At 40.2% G+C, this 17,486-nt stretch overlaps 1 protein-coding gene across 7 annotated transcripts in view; it reads left to right on the top strand.

Annotated features, from left to right (window-relative positions):
* Positions 1 to 17,486, top strand: part of gdpd5b (glycerophosphodiester phosphodiesterase domain containing 5b) — a 50,351-nt gene that overhangs the window by 23,678 nt on the left and 9,187 nt on the right. For 5 of the 7 annotated variants that reach the window (XR_005440671.1, XR_005440672.1, XR_005440673.1 and 2 more), the window contains 7 exons: positions 7,907 to 8,010; positions 10,846 to 10,939; positions 11,143 to 11,202; positions 11,595 to 11,693; positions 12,538 to 12,631; positions 14,277 to 14,422; positions 15,888 to 15,970. Coding sequence is in view for 4 of the 7 variants with exons in the window: in XM_038694193.1 (XP_038550121.1) it covers positions 7,907 to 8,010; positions 10,846 to 10,939; positions 11,143 to 11,202; positions 11,595 to 11,693; positions 12,538 to 12,631; positions 14,277 to 14,422; positions 15,888 to 15,970 (680 nt within the window). In the remaining 3 variants the exon portion in view is untranslated. Of the gene's footprint in view, positions 1 to 5,423; positions 5,652 to 6,007; positions 6,182 to 7,906; positions 8,011 to 10,845; positions 10,940 to 11,142; positions 11,203 to 11,594; positions 11,694 to 12,537; positions 12,632 to 14,276; positions 14,423 to 15,887; positions 15,971 to 17,486 lie in introns of all 7 variants that reach the window. The other 2 variants (XM_038694196.1, XM_038694197.1) reach the window with 2 other exon arrangements.

The raw sequence follows: 17,486 nt of genomic DNA, 5'->3' as shown, positions 1-17,486 counted from the left end.
GGTAGTTGCCGCCCTACACCTCACACTTACTACAATTCAAAACAATAATTGTCTTTTTGATAAGAGATTAAATTAATTCATAGAAATGTGTTCCTCTCACGGCACAGCAATTAATATATTTAATGGGGTTTAAAAGGCAGAAGCAATACTATAATGTCCTACACATTTAGTACATTAGAAAATAAAACTTTTTGTATGTTTTTAAAAAAAACAAAAAAAAACAAAAATAGGCTGCACTGATATTTCTGTATTTGTTTTTTAGCGTAGTGGGTGATATGTCCATGTATAGAAAGTGGAGGTTTTGTATCAGAATCACCATCTGTGGCATTAAATTTTACAGTGTGTGTATCGCTCCTGTTGATATAGCCACATTATAAAGCAGTGCACACCCGGTGTGAAATACCAGGGACTTATGTGGATATGCTCAGGAATGTGACGAGGGACTGAGGTGTTAAATCCGGTGAAGATGGAGGCAAAGAGACTGGCATGTAAAGCTGTGCCTCAGGGAAAGAAGCACAGTCAGTAAAAGGAATAACCGTGTGAGCAGCTTTGTCTTTTTATGTGAGCTGAATAAATGTCTCTCCTACATTAACATAAGAGTTTTATATACACACACTCACACACCAATATTAGCTCTTTATTTTTGTCTGCCCGTATTTGTTTGACTGCAAGTTGGTTCTGTCCCACACCATTTTTTCTCTCCGCAGTGTTGGCATGTTAGATGGCAGCATACTGAGTCGAGCTGCCATAACTAATTGAATGCATCATTTAAAAGTGCGTTGTCTGTATAGTGGCAGAGATCTGTACTGAAATGATCTGCCCAGAAAATATTTCCAGCATGACCTACGATTTGGAGAAAGTCATATTGCGATGACAAAATACTGACACTTTTAAATGTGTATCTCTCAGCAGTTAAACAATCACAGGACCAGTTTACACTGTTACAGTACAGTTTCTTTTTGTCATCAGTCCAAACATATTGACATTTTGCACCATTGTCAGCAGCTTTTTGAAACCCTCCTCACAGGAAAAACTCTACTGTGACCAGTGCATTGTGGCATGTGGGGCTTGTAGTTTTTGAATCGGGGACGGATGCACAATACAGCAGCAGCACCAACACAACCCACTCCACACTTTACGTGAACAAGATTACTAAACAATATTTATAATAATAATAACTTTAGTTAAAAAGATGTAAAATAGAACAAGGAGTGTGTTGCTCTCGGGAGGAGGCGGGTAGAAAGAGCACATTTAGGCTCAATGGCATCCTGGCTCTGGCTAAATCTACATCTGTCCACTGCTGAGGCTCTGGCAACCTGGAGGATGTACTACTATAAATGAGTGTGTATTAGTTGAATATTATAACACTAAATAAAAAGTATTATGTTAATTTAATAATATACTGTCAGGTGTGTGTGTGTGTGTGTGCACACAGGCACGTATATGGTACAGTGCCTTGCGAAAGTATTCGGCCCCCTTGAACTTTTCGACCTTTTGCCACATTTCAGGCTTCAAACATAAAGATATAAAACTGTGATTTTTTTTTTTTGTGAAGAATCAACAACAAGTGGGACACAATTATGAAGTGGAACGAAATTTATTGGATATTTCAAACCTTTTTAACAAATAAAAAACTGAAAAATTGGGCGTGCAAAATTATTAAATTCACTTACAGCTGTTACATTTCTGTAGGTTGGTTTTATTACAGGTTTTTTACCACCTCCTGCTCCCGCCTTCTCCTCCTCATCTTCCTTCTATCCCATCTCCTCTTCACCTCTTACTCCTCTCCATACTCCTTCTTCCTCCTCCACCTCCTCTCCGGTGTCCCCTACCTTTTCCTTCACATCTCTCTAGTTCCAAAACTGAATGAAGTGACTTCGGCCCTTTTTATCCAACTATTGAAGGTTCTGATTGGTGTGTTATCAATTATGACTGTTTGTTTCCACCTGGGTAGCTGTGTGCTAATTGAGCTCATCCTGTGTTGACTTGAGTGAAAAAAAAATTGAATGTTGGTGCTTTCTCAATGACCACATAGTGTAGGCAATGAGAAATGAAGGGATGTGTAGTTTAGGGAAATGGGTGTGCTTTTTGAGAAATGGAGTTATGGTTTTGAAATTGTAGTTCAATAACCTGGTTATAGTGTTCAAGCAATTGAGAAACCAATTTAATCCTTGTGCAGAAAAAGGTTCCATGTTGGTCTGTAATGTGTTAATGCCAAGTTGTCAATCATTGTTCAACATTTGAACATTTGCTGTTGCACATCAAACTTTTTTTAATGTCCCGCCCCGTCCAGGCTGTGAAAAGCAACACTGAAAAGCAGGCTTTTGAAAAGTTAAACATGTTGAACAGCAAAAGGCACCGATGCGGCTTTTTCGGCAGAGAAGTGCCGCTTTGGAACACAGTCTTTTTTCCTTCAGTCAGGTAGCCGACTCATAGTAGCTACACAGACATCCAGGGAATCCAATGAAAGGTCCGCTCAATCCCCATCACTGTAGGATATTCTCAAGTTACACGCCTGTAAAGCATGGGAGTGCTTTTGGTCACGGGAATGTTGATGAATATTCACTGTTATTTATTTATTTATCAGTATTTTGTTTTGGAAGCTTTGTTATTTGGAATGTGGTTGTATGGAGAGAAATAGTGTTTTAAAGATAACTCCCAATAAAAGTCACTAAACAGTAAATATTGCCAAAATATGGACATTTGCCTGGTATATTTATTAAAAAAAAAGTGATAACTTTTGTATTTTAATTTCATCAAATTCACAGTTACAATTGCATTCCAGGTGTATTAAGAGATTCAGTTGCATTATAATCCATTTGATCATGATTTTGTTTATTTTTTTTACCAGGCGAGGATGAAAATACCATTTTTCTTTATTGCATCTCCATTTAGTCTGTAATGGTAAAATAGATGTTAATTTACAATGGATTATATTCGTTAGCTTCTGACCTTTTCAAAGGAGACCAGAATTATGCATCTAGGCCAAATGGTAGAGGAGTTATTCCTGATTCATATTGGGTATGTTATTTTAGGCGTTTTTCCAGGAAATGGGGGCAAATAGCTGGAGGTTTCCAACAGGTTAAATGGTCAGCTAGCTAAACCGAAACCTTCTTATCTTCTCCCTGTTTTCTTCTTTCTTGCCGCGTCAGCTGCGTATGACTCATCTGTCTGTCACAGAGCGACCAGCCCACCGGCATTTCTCCCGTTGCGCCGGTGGCCAGTCTGACTATTTTTTGTATGATTAGCTGCAAGGAGGCGAAGAGGGTAACGGTAGGTTGTTGTCTTTAACATTACTGGCACACTGCTTGTAAATCTTTTTTTGGTTCATACGTATCCGTTTTTAGAGGCATATGCGAGAACCTGGTGTGGGTGCGGATAATGAGCAGACTGTAGTGCACACAGAAACGAGTGTCTCACACAGCTCACTTTTTTAAAATCACACACTTCTGCATTTATGTATTGGCACAGGATGACATCGCGATTACAACTGCGATTAGATTAATTGTACAGCCCAAATGAAAAACCATATCTCTCGCCAACTATTGTTGGCTGTCAAAACATACTTTTTATGAAGAATCATTTTACTTGGCATTATTAGCTGAAAAATGAGATCGATCACAAACTAGTAAATTGGTCTGATTTACGTGCTCCCTGAGCTTAGGTATTATGCTTCAGCATCTCTTAGCATATTGCCCATACAGTAGTTGCTATTTGTCTTCCCGCTGACGGCTAAGCTTGTCATAAGTCAATATGTACTTTAATTCCCAGAGTTGCGCCACAGTCAGAAGCACATTATCAGCTGTGCACAAAAAGTGCTTAGAAAGTTGTATTGCTATTGATGTGGAAAATGTCAGTTTGTCGCCGTACATGGTGACATACTGTACATGATACAAGGACACCTTGTCTTCACACATGAAGTAACCAACACACACCCGTGGTGTGTGTTGGTTGGATGGATTTTTCTTTTTATCACTTCTCAAAACGTTGCATCCTAGTTCCATATTCATCCTTTTAGTCATACTGCATAATGTATTTGTTTTCATGCGTGTATCTGAGGAAGTAAGCAAGCTTGTATTTCTCCGTGTGTGTTTGCACTGTGCTGCAAAGCAGCTGTTGAGCATGAGTAATAACCAGCCTATGGATATGAAACTATGTTGTAGCCTAGATCCTGTTTGAGAGATTGGCGCAGTCTTGGAGTTAGAGAACACACCAATCACATGATCATTAGCAGTTGCGCTCCGCCCCTCATAGGGAAAAGTAGGTGAACTGAATATCAGAAAAATCCCTGACTATTATAAAATCAACCATTATGGTCTCCTTTTTCATTTGACCATGTTCTGTGCATGCCTCATTTTCCTGGTTTAAATCTGATTGCGCACCAAATTTTCCCAAAGGACTACATAGGAAGTGCCAGAAAGTCTACAGTGCTAAGTATTTAGAAGTACATTTGTTAAATATCTCTTCACATTAATCTACTAGAACTACAATAAAAGTGGAATTACAGTAAATTCTCTCATCGACTATCGAGGATATTTTAAGATGAGCTAAATCTTTGATCCCCCAGCAGGTCAGGTCGGTTGTTGCAGCAGTACAAGGAAAGCAACCACAGGTTGTAACCCTGGACTCGGGGAGACAAATGTGTCATGTGGCACTGAATCTGTAACTGTAACAGACCAAATATCTCTGTTCTCCTTGTTATCCAGACTTCAGGGACAATGTGTCTCTGGGGGATGGTATGATTGACCCTAAAGCTGGATAAATAACAGGCTCACTCAGCTGTCCTCAGTCATTCAAGCATACATGTACATACAACATACAAAATTCTTTCTTTTTCTGCTAAGGCCAAAAGCCACATGCACGCACACATGCTTTTCCCAGATGTTAAATCACTGTTGTTTCATCTGTTCCTTGATGGTGAGTCAGCAATGATTATCAGTTTCATACTATTTTTAGCATGTGGGTTTTATTTATTTTTTATTTTTTGCAGTCCCTTTCTGTAATTTTGCCAGAGCAAAACCACGGTGCAATCCCATAATTAAAAAGGCTAAACACTATGTGTTCTTGAGTGCCTAAAAAGGGCTGTAAATCCATTTTATATTCCTAAAAAGTGTTTGCAAGTGGAAATAGATTAGTTTAGTGAACAAAGTGCCAGTGGAGGATTTTAAAGAATTTACTACTCTTTAGGTTTTCAAATAAGTGTTCTTCTCTTTTTAGTGGAGTTTGTTCACTATTTAAAAAACTATTTAATTTTAACCATTGCAGCAGTCTGGGCTAAATACTCGGTAGCTATGTTTGAATGACATTTTTTTTTTTTTTCTTTAAATACAGCTCCCCACATAATTGGATTTGAATTAAAGGTAATTTAATAGTGCGCCCCCCCCCCCCCCCCCCCCCCCCCCCCGTCCTCTGATTTCTCCAAGGGGCCAACAGCATAACACCAACAAAGCGCAGGAGACCGTTGGCATACACTGCTGATCAAACACTTCACCGCACTGACCGTCCATGCATGGGGTGTTGTGCCTGAATAAAATGCCAGCCATGCAGAATGATAATGTGATGTCACCAGGGCAGGCCAAGTCATGTCAGGCTGGACGAGCTCTGCTGCTGACTTGGCTGACAAACAGGAAGAGAACACCAAATCTCACAAGGTGCTTCAATCTTCAGTAAATCAGAACTTTTTGTCTTAGTTTTAGAACACTAGTACAGCTGTAAAGTAACAATTTCTACATTTTTGTGCTTAGCGGCACAAAAATGTCCAGTCCTAAAGAACAAAGAGCTATTATACTGTACTATATGTTGGTTGACGGACCCCCCCCCCCCCAGGCCTACAGTCTTTCTGCCTTAAGTCATTATGGCAGTGTGAGTTAGTAATGGATAATAAAATCCCATCTTTATCATCAGGTCTCAGAAATGAGACTGGGATACAGTGCATTAGGTGACCCATTTCATTAGTTACCTCAGTGTTTGTAACTTATTGACCACATCACACTTATTGCTCTTTCAGGGGCGTCTCAGGTCACATCCATCATAATCCACAGGGGTGGTAGGCAGAGGAACGAAAGGGTCGGGGGATTAACAATGTCTCCTCTTGGGAGCACACTCGGATCTCCCAAGTCCATGGGAACCAGAGTCGGTGCTCTCTCATCAATGAGCAGAGCTGCCTCCCACGGAGACCATGGTAACCGGTTCATTTGTGGAACTGACTTGCTCTTTGTTATAAGGCATATCTGAATGTAGTTAAATGCTTGTGCGGTTAAACGGTCTTTAGTTTGATTGTTTTTTGCAGTGGAAGTTAAATGATGTAGATGCCTGGAGAGTCAAACAGTAGGCTCTTTGCTCTTGCTCTTTGGAAAATAATTGTAGGTAGTGTTTTTATGAAGACAGCCAAATTGATTTTTTGCCCATATAACTCTGATCTAAGAGGACCTTCTTACATAATGTTCTCTTTCTTTTCTGAAGTACACTTCAGAAGCAATGTCCAAATATGAGAAGGGGATTGGTTCGGCATTACCGTGAGCTTGTTTCCCTTTTTTGTATAACTGATCTGTTTTGCCATAGACCGATGCCCAGAATTTAAATGATACATCCGTATTCCATCGTTATTTCCACATTTAGTCTGACCCAAAGTCTGATAGCTGACATGTGGGAAAGCTCCTAAAACAAGCTTGAGGTCAAAACATGACCTTCATTTGCTGCACAGTTTTATAATCTCTGGCAGCGGGAACAAAACTTCCATATTTAGCATTTAAAAGCTTTTAGCTTTTGTGCCCCCCCCCCCCCCCAAAAAAAAAAGACCAACATGCTGGGACTAGATATAAACAGGTCAAGCAGACTGTCTTACCTGTGTGCTGGTTGAAGCGATAATGATCTGGTCCTCTGCACATACAACAATGGTGCATTGAAGCTGATATCCTTAGGTTGTGTAACTGAGTGTCTTTATCTTCACACGACAGTGCACACATGCATCACTTTGTTCTGGGTGCTCAAAGTGACATCTTCAAATTGCCTGTTTTGTCCAACCATCATTCCAAATCCCAAAGATACTCAATTTATAGTTATATGGAACAGAAATGAGCAGCAAATCCTCACACTTGAGGAGCTAGAACCAGTTGCAAATATGTGCAGAAATAGCAGAGTCTTACATGCTAGACACTTGACATCTATAATGACAACAATTACAGTTGGCCTGGAAAAAAAAGACTCAAGACTCTCAAAAGTGTGTGTGTGTGTGCGCGTCCGTCCGTCCGTCCCCCAGTGCGGACTTGAACCTGAATGTACACTAAGCGAGGGGGACTTGTATCAACGTAGGGACCTTAATTTTCCCCGAGATCCCCACGGGTTGAGACTGCTTTGAGGGTTAAAACTTGGTTTTAGGGTTCAGGTTATGGTGATGGTAGGGTAAGGGTTAAGGTTAGGCATGTAGTAGGTTAGGCACAGGGATAGAGGAACAAATGCTTGCGTGTACATGCACGTTGAGGAAGATGGAGATGAGCAAATGTACATATCCTCCTGAGTATGGCCTAGGGGTGTGTTTTTGGATCTGAAGATGTAGCAAATTTTAAAATTTGCCATGGTACAAAAGTGCATGGCAGAGAACAGTAATTAGGCAGCTTGCATGTGAAGTTATTAAGTCATTCTTTGGTAATGACCAAAGTGTATAAGGGAATACTTTTTGCAAAGGTCATCAGCCAGGTTCACACAATGAGCTCAACTTATAGTTTGTGGAAAGTTTACTTCTAATGAACGCTGCTCTGCATTTTGTCACACAGTGGAGCAGTGAATGAGGTTTTAGTATTGTCAAATGGACTTAAGTAATGTTTCTTTTTTCCGTTCTAAGTAAACATAGTGGATCCACAGAAATAATGAATTGTATTTATTAATGGGTGGATGTTTGTGTGCGCAGTGGGAGCTGCTGTGGTCCCTCATCCTCCTCTTTACCTTCTGTCTGCTGCTGGTATGGTTCTACTTCTGGTGGGAGGCGCATAATGACTACAATGAGTTCAACTGGTGAGTACACAATCAAGCCGTGGGGGTGGGGGTGGGTGGTCAGATCAAACTGGAGCCAGACGCCTGTCACCATATTGTTTCGGCTGTAAATAAATTCTATCCATGCTTGTTGGCTTATTGATTTCCTAAATCATCAGTTTAATCTGTCCTCTGCCTTAATCTGAGCAGAGACCACCCAGCCCTTCACAGATTACACCGTTACGTAACACTCACTCAACATTTCCTGTTCTGTAAATGGCTGAGCCCACTGCCACTTTCATGTGACCACAACTTTGTGATCACACACAGAATTTCAAACCCATAACAGAATGTATCTGTTTTCAATTACATGTGCTAAAGTAGTCATATAATGCTCATTTTCAGTTTCATAGTTTTATTTAGGGGTTTTACCAGAAAAGGTTTACATTGTTGAATTTTCAAAAAACAAAATATTTTTGTAGTGCAGCACCTCTCTTCACCCTTTGTGTTTGACCGCTCCATTTTAGCTACCTAGTGAAGCATCCCACTTCAGTTTAGTCTTTGTTTGGAGTTACGCATGCACAGTACCTAGTTAAGGACTACTAGCCAATTGGAAGCAGAGCAGGGCGAGTCCTGACATTCTGGTAACCAGGGCTTCAGTTTAGCTGTACATGTTCCTGAACCAGCTTTGCAACCTAGACTGGAGCAAGAGTTTCAGAGTGGTGAGTTATTAACTTGTAACAAATTTATCTTTAAGTAAGTAATGTTTTAACTGTGCACTGTCTCTACATCACAGTAACAACTTCATGTCCATTGACTGCCTGGAGGGTATCTAATTTTTGGTAAGGAGAGTTGGGGATGAGGGGAGGCAGTAGATGGACATCTTGTCACTGTTCTGCAGCTCAGTATGTTTCTCCACCGGTGTTTTTAAGGACATGCCTGACTAGCCGTTATGCGAGCATTATGACGGCTGTTACAAAGTGACGCAGATAGTTTACGGAAGTAAAGGCTGGACTACAATCGAGCTGTTTTCAGGCAGTTTAGGAGCAGTGTTTTAACTCTTAAAACTCCCTTTGCGATGGACTTTGGGCTTTTTCACTTTTACAAGCCTATTACAAGCACAAAAAAGATATGACACAATAAAGGAGAGGGAAAAGCATAATATGACCTTTTGCAAAAACTGACTCAATCTTTATTAAAGCACATGTAATCCCATGATTTTTTACAAAAAGTGTTGATGAAATTGAAAGTAGATACTTGACTTGCACAACACAAGGTCAAATTACAGAAATAATTGATCAAACACCGCTCAGAACATTAAGAATATGTATTGATGGACAATGTTTCAACATCCTGTAAGCTGTGGATGCATTCCTTCCCCAAATTGTTCTTCTTGGGGTTGGTGTGTGGGTTTTTTTTTTTTGGTGTATATATATTTTTATATATATTTTTTATATATATATATATGTGTGTGTGTGTGTGTGTGTTCGACATGTTCTTGTACAAGCTGTAGTACAAAATGTTTACTGCTGTTTTCCCATAATGTCACATCCCCTCTCCATCTTCCTTTCCCCTCCCCTCCTGCTCTACAATGTCACCTTTCCCACTTATCGTCTGTTGCCTTCAATTACCTCTTCTCACATTCCTTTCCAAATGTAGTTTTTTTTTTTTTTTTTTTTTTTTTTTCCTGTACCCAGGCCCTTCTCTCATTCATCCTTTAGATTTGTTGCTCTTTTACCTTGTCTTTTTATTTTTTTCAAATAGCCCTTTTCTCAACACGTTTTCACTCTGTGTATATTTCTCACCTCCCTCTTTCAGTTCCCCAAACAGCCACCCAGGTCCACATTCATCAGTAATCTCACTAGCGTTTATTCATCTCCGGAGGTCAGTTTTACTGGGCAGACATTTGCCGTTACTTTTTAATAGGAAGGATACACATTTTGTGCTTTCCTTCCTGCTTTTTGTAGGGATTGTACAGATAATCACAGAGATGACATCCATGCCCTTATGTTTTCTAGTGATTTAGCAGCAGGGAGTGTCCCAGTCCATCTGCAGTATGAATATATTCACAAAGGGCTAGGAGCATCAGCAGTAAGTGACCCCGCTGTGGCACTGTGCCACTGGAATCACTGATAAGGCTTTGAAAGTAATTAGTGCTATAGGCCCTAGTTGTCATGTCAAAACGTGCATGCGCACACTCATGTACTTGTCTTTGCTTTGCAGCCATGAATCTGTACCCAGTGTCAACTCTTCACTCTTTTGTGTGTCTGAACTATGTCTGGATGCATCTGTTTGCATAAAAGAAAAATGGTGATATGTGCAGCTGGTTATCTGTGTTGCCTTTGCTGCTGTTTCCCACACTAAATCTTCCCACACAGAAACCAGCTGCCAATAATTTGCTACCCATCCGTTAATATAACAATCACCTATATTTGTGTCTGTTAACTTTATAGCAACAATAAAGCATTGAGCTTCAGGGTGACTTGATGGGTGTCTACCTGCAAGTCAAAGTCCTTTTGAAACACCAACAGTCTACAGTAGATTACAAGTCACACACGAGTGACATGTTTTGTTTGTAAACTAATACAGCTATATATCCGTAAAATCACATTACCCTGCTATCGGTTTGTGAAAGAAAGCCTGCAAAGAACAGCCTTTGCCGGCTGTTGCTGTCAATATGACTAAAAAACTTATTTACATAACTGTAAGTCGACTTAGAAGACATGGTTTGATTTGAAGGAAACGATGCGTTTTAAAAACGAACACAAACTCATACACACAGACTAAATTTTTCACAATCCTTCACACAGATTAGTAATGATAACATGCAGGAGAACACGGTATGTTCAGATGTTGTTCACTCTCTTGATCCTGCAGGTTCCTCTACAACCGGTCTGGGGAGTGGAGTGATGGCACTGTTCCTATCCTGGCCACCACCGCTGCTGGCTTCACCTACATTGCATTTTTAATGGTCTGTCCTACATCAAGTATTCACTCTGGAGGAGTTAAATTTGTTTTGTTCATCATAATGCCTTGGCAGAGACTAGACAGACTAATTGGTTACATGGAAATGTTGAGCAAGTTGAAATCTGTGAGGTGGCAGACTTGTGTTTGAATGCTGTGCTCTTATGTGTGGGTCATGTTTTTGTTTTGTTTTTTTCTCTCTCTTTTCAGGTTTTAGCACTTTGCCACATTGCACTTGGGCAACAGTTGAATTTGCACTGGCTCCATAAGGTAATGTGCTAAATGTGAGACTGAGCAACTGTGCTAATATGTGTGTGGGTGGTGAAAAGATGGTGGGTTTTACATGCGTATCTTTCTGTGTTGCGGTGTGTGTTGGCGGGGCAGTTTATATACTTGTGTGCTTGGTGCGTGTGTGCTCATTCATTGCCGATCAGCTGAACTTGTCCTGAACATACAGTTTGCATCGAGTCGTCCCACGGGGCTTGTGAAAGGCCAGTAAATTACCTTAAATAAAATGCTATCAGCAAACCAAATACAAGGAGTTAACACTGTTTGGGGTGTGAAATGGCTGGGAGCTATGTGGGGTTATTCTGTGCTGTGTGTATGTATCCAAAGCGACAGCCCCTCTTATTTTCTGTTTTACTCCCTCTCTGTCTACACAGATAGGAGTGACTGCTGCTCTGCTCACAACCATTGTTGGGGTGATATCTGTCAATCAAACATGGAGTCAAGAGTGGGACGTCATCCCCATCTCCCTGCAGGTCAGCAGACTGAAACACAGGAAAGCCCAAAGGCCATTGTTCATAGTTTTTAACATCACTGCCGATAATAAATTTGAGTGTTGCGATACACAGGGTGGAAGCAGCAACATGGACTTTGACCATTTGTTTGTGGGTTTAAAATAACTGAGCTGTAACCACTTTTCCCTGGATATTCTTTTATCTCTTTCCTGGGAATGTTTTTTAAAAACCTGTTTGAACCTGGTATCATTCAGACTTTCAAATTTGAAAAAATGCAAAAATGCATTTTATCAGTCAAGCTCGCCTGCAACAGCTGCATCGTCTTTGTTTACGTATCTCTTATGTTCTCTTACCAAAACATCCTCGTAAGCACACTGTATGTGGATCATTTTACAAGCATGTCATTTATATTTTATTTCCATGTTTAACATTGCTGTATGAAAAAAGCATAATAACATAAACTGCATATCCCGAGACTTAATCTGCATTCATCCTACTAACAATAAACAGCTAAACGATATCCAAAGATGTGTGAGAAGCTTAGAATTACTGTGTCCCTGAGATTATTGAAGTGGAATCACAGTTCCACTTAAACTGATGCCATTCACTTTGAAAGCCTCTACAAATTATAGCTATTATCTGTGAATAGTGTTACAAATGTCTTAACCCCAGATAATGTCTGTAATTTCATGCCTCTGTCTTTCTTTGTTTCTCTACTTTGCTCACTGTCATCTCTTAAACCCTGAATCTCTCTCCCATACCTCTGTTGTGTTTTTTTTGTTGTTTTTTTTTTCCTTTTCTTTATATCCTCTTCCTTTCTCCGTGTCCTGCCTTCATCTACTTTTCTCTCACTACCTATGCCCAGGCCACAGGTCCGTTCCTGCACATCGGGGCTCTTGCTGCAGTCACAGCGCTGTCTTGGATTGTGGCTGGACAGGTCGCCCGCTCAGAAAAAACAAGTATGTTTGCTTCTGTAACACAGAACAGAAGTTACTGTTACCTGATGTAACCATCTGCTACGTGCACAGGAAGAGTGGTGAATGATTAACACTATGTAGACAGAGGCCAGGACCTCCACCCAGGGTCTCTGAGATAGCTAACATTCCTACGGGCTCATGTGATGTTTTCCAGCAAGGACACCTTGGATTGTTTTCTCCTCGAGTACATGACTCTTTCTGGGGATTAGCAGGTCTTGGTGTATATCCTAACCCTCACTGCCACTGGTGTCTGCACAACAGAACAGGTGTGAATAGAATAGAATTGGTTAGTGTCATTTATGTACCAGTTTTATTGTCTAATGAAGAAATTATAGCCTGACAGTAATTATTGTAAATGCAGTCGGCCTCTCCTGTAACTGATACAATTTCTAAAGAACACACTTAATTAATATGAAGATACATTTAGCTAAGAGAATTTTACTTCCAGTGAGTTAGATAACTTTTTTTATTACTGTCCTCACGTTAGACAAAAGTAATTTCTCTTTATACTATGGGAGATATTTAAAACTAATAAATAGCATGTTCAGTTACATTTTATGTTCTGCTTTTGGAGAGGCATGATGAGCTGGAAAGGTCTTGGCCAGATTACTCCCACTTTAGCGTCCCTGCTGTAATGCACAGTGGAGTCTGAATACCAAAGAGGGGGTGGGTGGGTGGGTGGGGGGTGTGTGTGTGTGTGTGTGTCTGAAGTCTGTGAGCCTCCTGTGTGTAACAAGAGTTGTCTACTCAACGCCACCCTGGAGCTGACCTTGAAACCAATACGTGTGTGTGTGTGTGTGTGTGTGTGTGTGACACAGCCTTCATTGCTCTCTCACATTGAGGAGGATGCAGGGGAAAGTGTCTCCTGGGCCACTAATGTCAGTGTTGGCCACTGTGTGTAGCTATTAACGGTACTGAACATTACCCACATTCACAGCAACTACTGACGTCACACATCTCATTGAAAACTAAAGATCGCCCCAAAATGTTCTCTTGGTACAAATCAAACCATAGAATATTTAAAATCAGCATTTTCTCTTGAATATCAGTGCTGCTCCTTTAATTTATGTATTTGTGTCCATGCTTAGGATGTTTACTAAAAGACAGAAACAAGCTTTGCAAATGAACTGCATTAGTCAATGGTCCCACAAGTGAAGCTGCTAACAATATCATTAGTGCAAAAATCACAACTGGCAGTTATTTGCCAATTATTAAACACAGATTGTAAGCTGTACAAATTTTAATGCTTATTATTATTATTATTATTATTATTATTATTATTATTATTATTATTATTATTATTGTTGTTGACTGTAATTTTTTTTTATATATATATTTTTGTACAGATCAAACAAACAAAATATAATGTTTTAATTGGTGAGCATAAGAGGTGCTGGTAAGTAGATTTTGGTAGGCTAACAGTGTCCCTCGTTTCCAGTCTGTATGCTAAGCTAACCAGCTGCTCAATGTAGCTTAATTTTTAACATCGACATGAGAGTTGTATCAATCTTCTGATCTAACTCTTGTCAAGACAGCAAGTAAGCGTCTTCCCCAAAATTTGGAACCATTCCTTCAACTCAATTCGTGCATAGCAGCCGCAACTATATTATCATCTGTCTTCTCCCAGGGCTCCAGGTGGTGGTTGTGCTGCTGTATCTCAGTGTGTTACTGGGGCTCTATGTGGTACCCCTGAACATCAACTCCCCCTGCATCATGAACCCCACTGCTCTCAAGCAACGCCCTGATGTCATTGGCCACCAGGGAGCTCCCATGGTAAGTCAGCTGATTTCTGGTCCTGGTTTCTTTACTCCTCTATGATAGTAAACTGAATATCTTTGAATTGTGGATAAAACGGGACATTTGAGGACGTCCTCTTGGGCTATGGGATACGCTGATTGACTTTTCACCACTTTTTTAACATTTATAAACCAAAAAACTAATCGAGAAAATAATCGACAGATTAATCGACAATGAAAATAAGCGTTGCAGCCGTTTTGCCATTAATTTTTAGCTGCCTGATATTTAGTCAGAGACAGCCTCAAACCCCTGGCCTTCTGCAATAGCAAGTTTATTTATATAGCGCATTTCATACATGGGGAAATTCAGCATGCTTTACATAAATAAAAGCAAACATGAACATCCATTGTGGATGACACTGAGCCACACAGGAGATGAGCCTTTAATTCAGAGTGCCACTTGATTGTGATTTAGAGAAGCAGGAGAAATAACTGTGCAGGCTGTATAGATATTTGTTGCTCTTGTTTTACACTCATTTTTCTTCTCCTGCACTTCCCAAGGCTATTCTAGTCTGTTAATGACCTTGTGGTCACACAACTGAAAATAGTCCACAAACATAACCCAGTGAGAACCTGGGGCTCTCGCTGCCTGATGTATGACAGGGATAAATTTTCTGCTGGGTTTTATGATGTTCTGTTCGACTTGATGAGCTTGAAATGGAAGCGAATCAATTAGAGATTGCTTATGTTCAGCTCACAATCTCTCCTACAGATCAGATTTTAGACTCCACTACAGTGTTAAAAGGCCTGTTAGAGCCTGTTAAGTATGCATCCAAAACTCACATTAAGATATGATTCATGCACACCAAAGCACATTTTTGCTTTTTATATTTGATTCATGTGCTTATACTAATGTTATTGCTTCTAAACATTACCCAAAGAAGGATTTATGTGCTTGGACTGATATTTGGCTCAGTATTATGCAGCACTTGGAAGATGGAGTCCTTGTTGTTCATAAGTTGCTCACACGCTCAAAAAAACACACCCTCGATTCTGTGGTATCTGTGAAAAGCAATCGATCCTCGCTGTGGAATCTAAAATTAGGAGTGGCTCTGCGAGGCTGTGAGAAAACTCAGAGGCACATGACCGGACATAGATTCCCAGAAGGACTTTGTATTGATTACAGCATCATTCCTATCCTGTGGTTCCCAGTCATTAGCGTTTCTAGTAAGTGTTGTTTAACCTATTGGCTTGGTATTGATCCTTAACTTTAAGAGTTAAAGAGCAACGCTGCCCATTGTCATTTCATAACATTCCTTTGTATTCAGAGGAAAGAGTGTATTTTCACATTGTTTATTTTTGACTTAGTAACACCCACTCGATAATAAGCAATAATTTCTTTTCATGTGGCATTGTTTTTTTTCCTCAACAGTAGTAGTGACTCCAGTAAAGTCACGTGTGTGTGTGTGTGTGTGTGTGTGTGTGTGTGTGTTTTCTTTCAGCTCGCTCCAGAGAACACACTGTGGTCCTTCCAACGAGCTCTGCAGATGAACGTCACTGGGTTGGAGGCTGACGTGGCTATCAGGTACACACACGATCAATATAGCAGGATGACGAGGCCAAACAAATAAAAGGTTATTTAGTCTGTCTACATCGTGCCTCGCTGTTTGCTTTCCTTTCATAAATTATGGAAACATTGGTTTACCCAAAACATATTAATATCAGTACCACAGTAGAACAAGCTCACACTAGTCGACGTATTACCAGTCAATACATAGTGTGTCGTACATTATGTTATAGAGAAATCATGAGGTCTGTCCAAAAAAAAAAGGAATGTTTATGTAGTCTTAACAAGTAATTTGTCTTGAAAGGGAAAAGGGCAAAGCGGTAATATTCTGTCAACATGAAAACACATACTTACTAACTACAACAGTCACAGGATGCAACAGCAGGTCTGCTTGTCAGCAGGCAGTAGATGAAGGCATGATACAACCAGCCTAATGAGAGGTGACAGGCTGAGACACACTTGGAAGAAGAAAGAGGAAGTGGGGAGAGTGGATACTATAGTGGCCATGGTATGTGATAGTCAGTGGGTGTACGTGTCTACTCATGCATGTGCATATATGGAGGATGAGTGATTGTGTAGAGGTGGGGAGTGTTGCCTTGCTGCTGCTGGGTGTGTGGAGGTGGGTTTGGGCTTTATTTTGTAGTATGTTTTAAGGTTATTTCCGGTTACTCTTGCGTCTCAATTAGCTGCAGACTCTTTTCCTGTATTTAGCAACCACGTTGGCATGTTTGTGTGCTCATTGTTCCCTGTAAGAGAGGGGAATGGTTGTATGTTTTGGTGCAGGCCGCTGACAGGTGAGCTCCTGACTGTGCTGAGTAATTAGACTTGATGACAACCAGAGCGACAGTGAGACTCCTGCAGCAGAACACACACACACACACCCACACACACACCCACCTGCTGACTAATATACCAACATCAGATCATCATCATACAGTCTTTTTACTGATGAACTTTGCATACAGTTTTGTTTTTTTTTTAACTCCAGAGAAATATATTTTGGGAGTTAACAGTTCACACTCTCATTTCCACACAGGAAAGGCATTCTTTTTCAGCCAAGAATTTGAATAGCAAATATTGAGAAATGGGGAGGGCTTTTTTTCTTTTGTCCTGGGTTTTGTCTTTGATTCTACTGGATAACATGCTGATGTGAATTCAGAAAGGGGAAGTCATTTGGTATTCAAATATTGAGCAGCAGCATTTTCAACAAAAAAAACCTTCACAACTGGGCCAAACTCTTGTCTTTGTCTCCCCTGCTCTCCCTTTCTCTTGACATGGTTTCAAGAGTTTACGCTCTAACCAACTCATGTCTTTTCTGCTCTTATCCAATGTCATTTTCAGAGCCCTTATTCATCTAATAAGCACAAGCTACAGATAAACTTACCTTTTAATGGTCCTTTTGATTTTATATGGCAGCTCACTTTGAGTTAGTATAAAAAATGTAGTTGAGTCATTAGAAGAAAAGACTTGAATGAATTTTTTTCTGCATCAAATTATGGTGGAAATGTCTTTATGTAAAGGAAGACAAATTTCA

Source organism: Micropterus salmoides, unplaced genomic scaffold (assembly GCF_014851395.1).
Source record: "Micropterus salmoides isolate LMB-PRFRI ecotype aquatic unplaced genomic scaffold, ASM1485139v1 Ms_hic_scaffold_3, whole genome shotgun sequence".
In the NCBI taxonomy this organism is placed as follows: domain Eukaryota; kingdom Metazoa; phylum Chordata; class Actinopteri; order Centrarchiformes; family Centrarchidae; genus Micropterus; species Micropterus salmoides.
The sequence above is the reverse complement of the archived record's forward strand: the minus strand, read 5'-3'. Positions and strand labels throughout refer to the sequence as shown.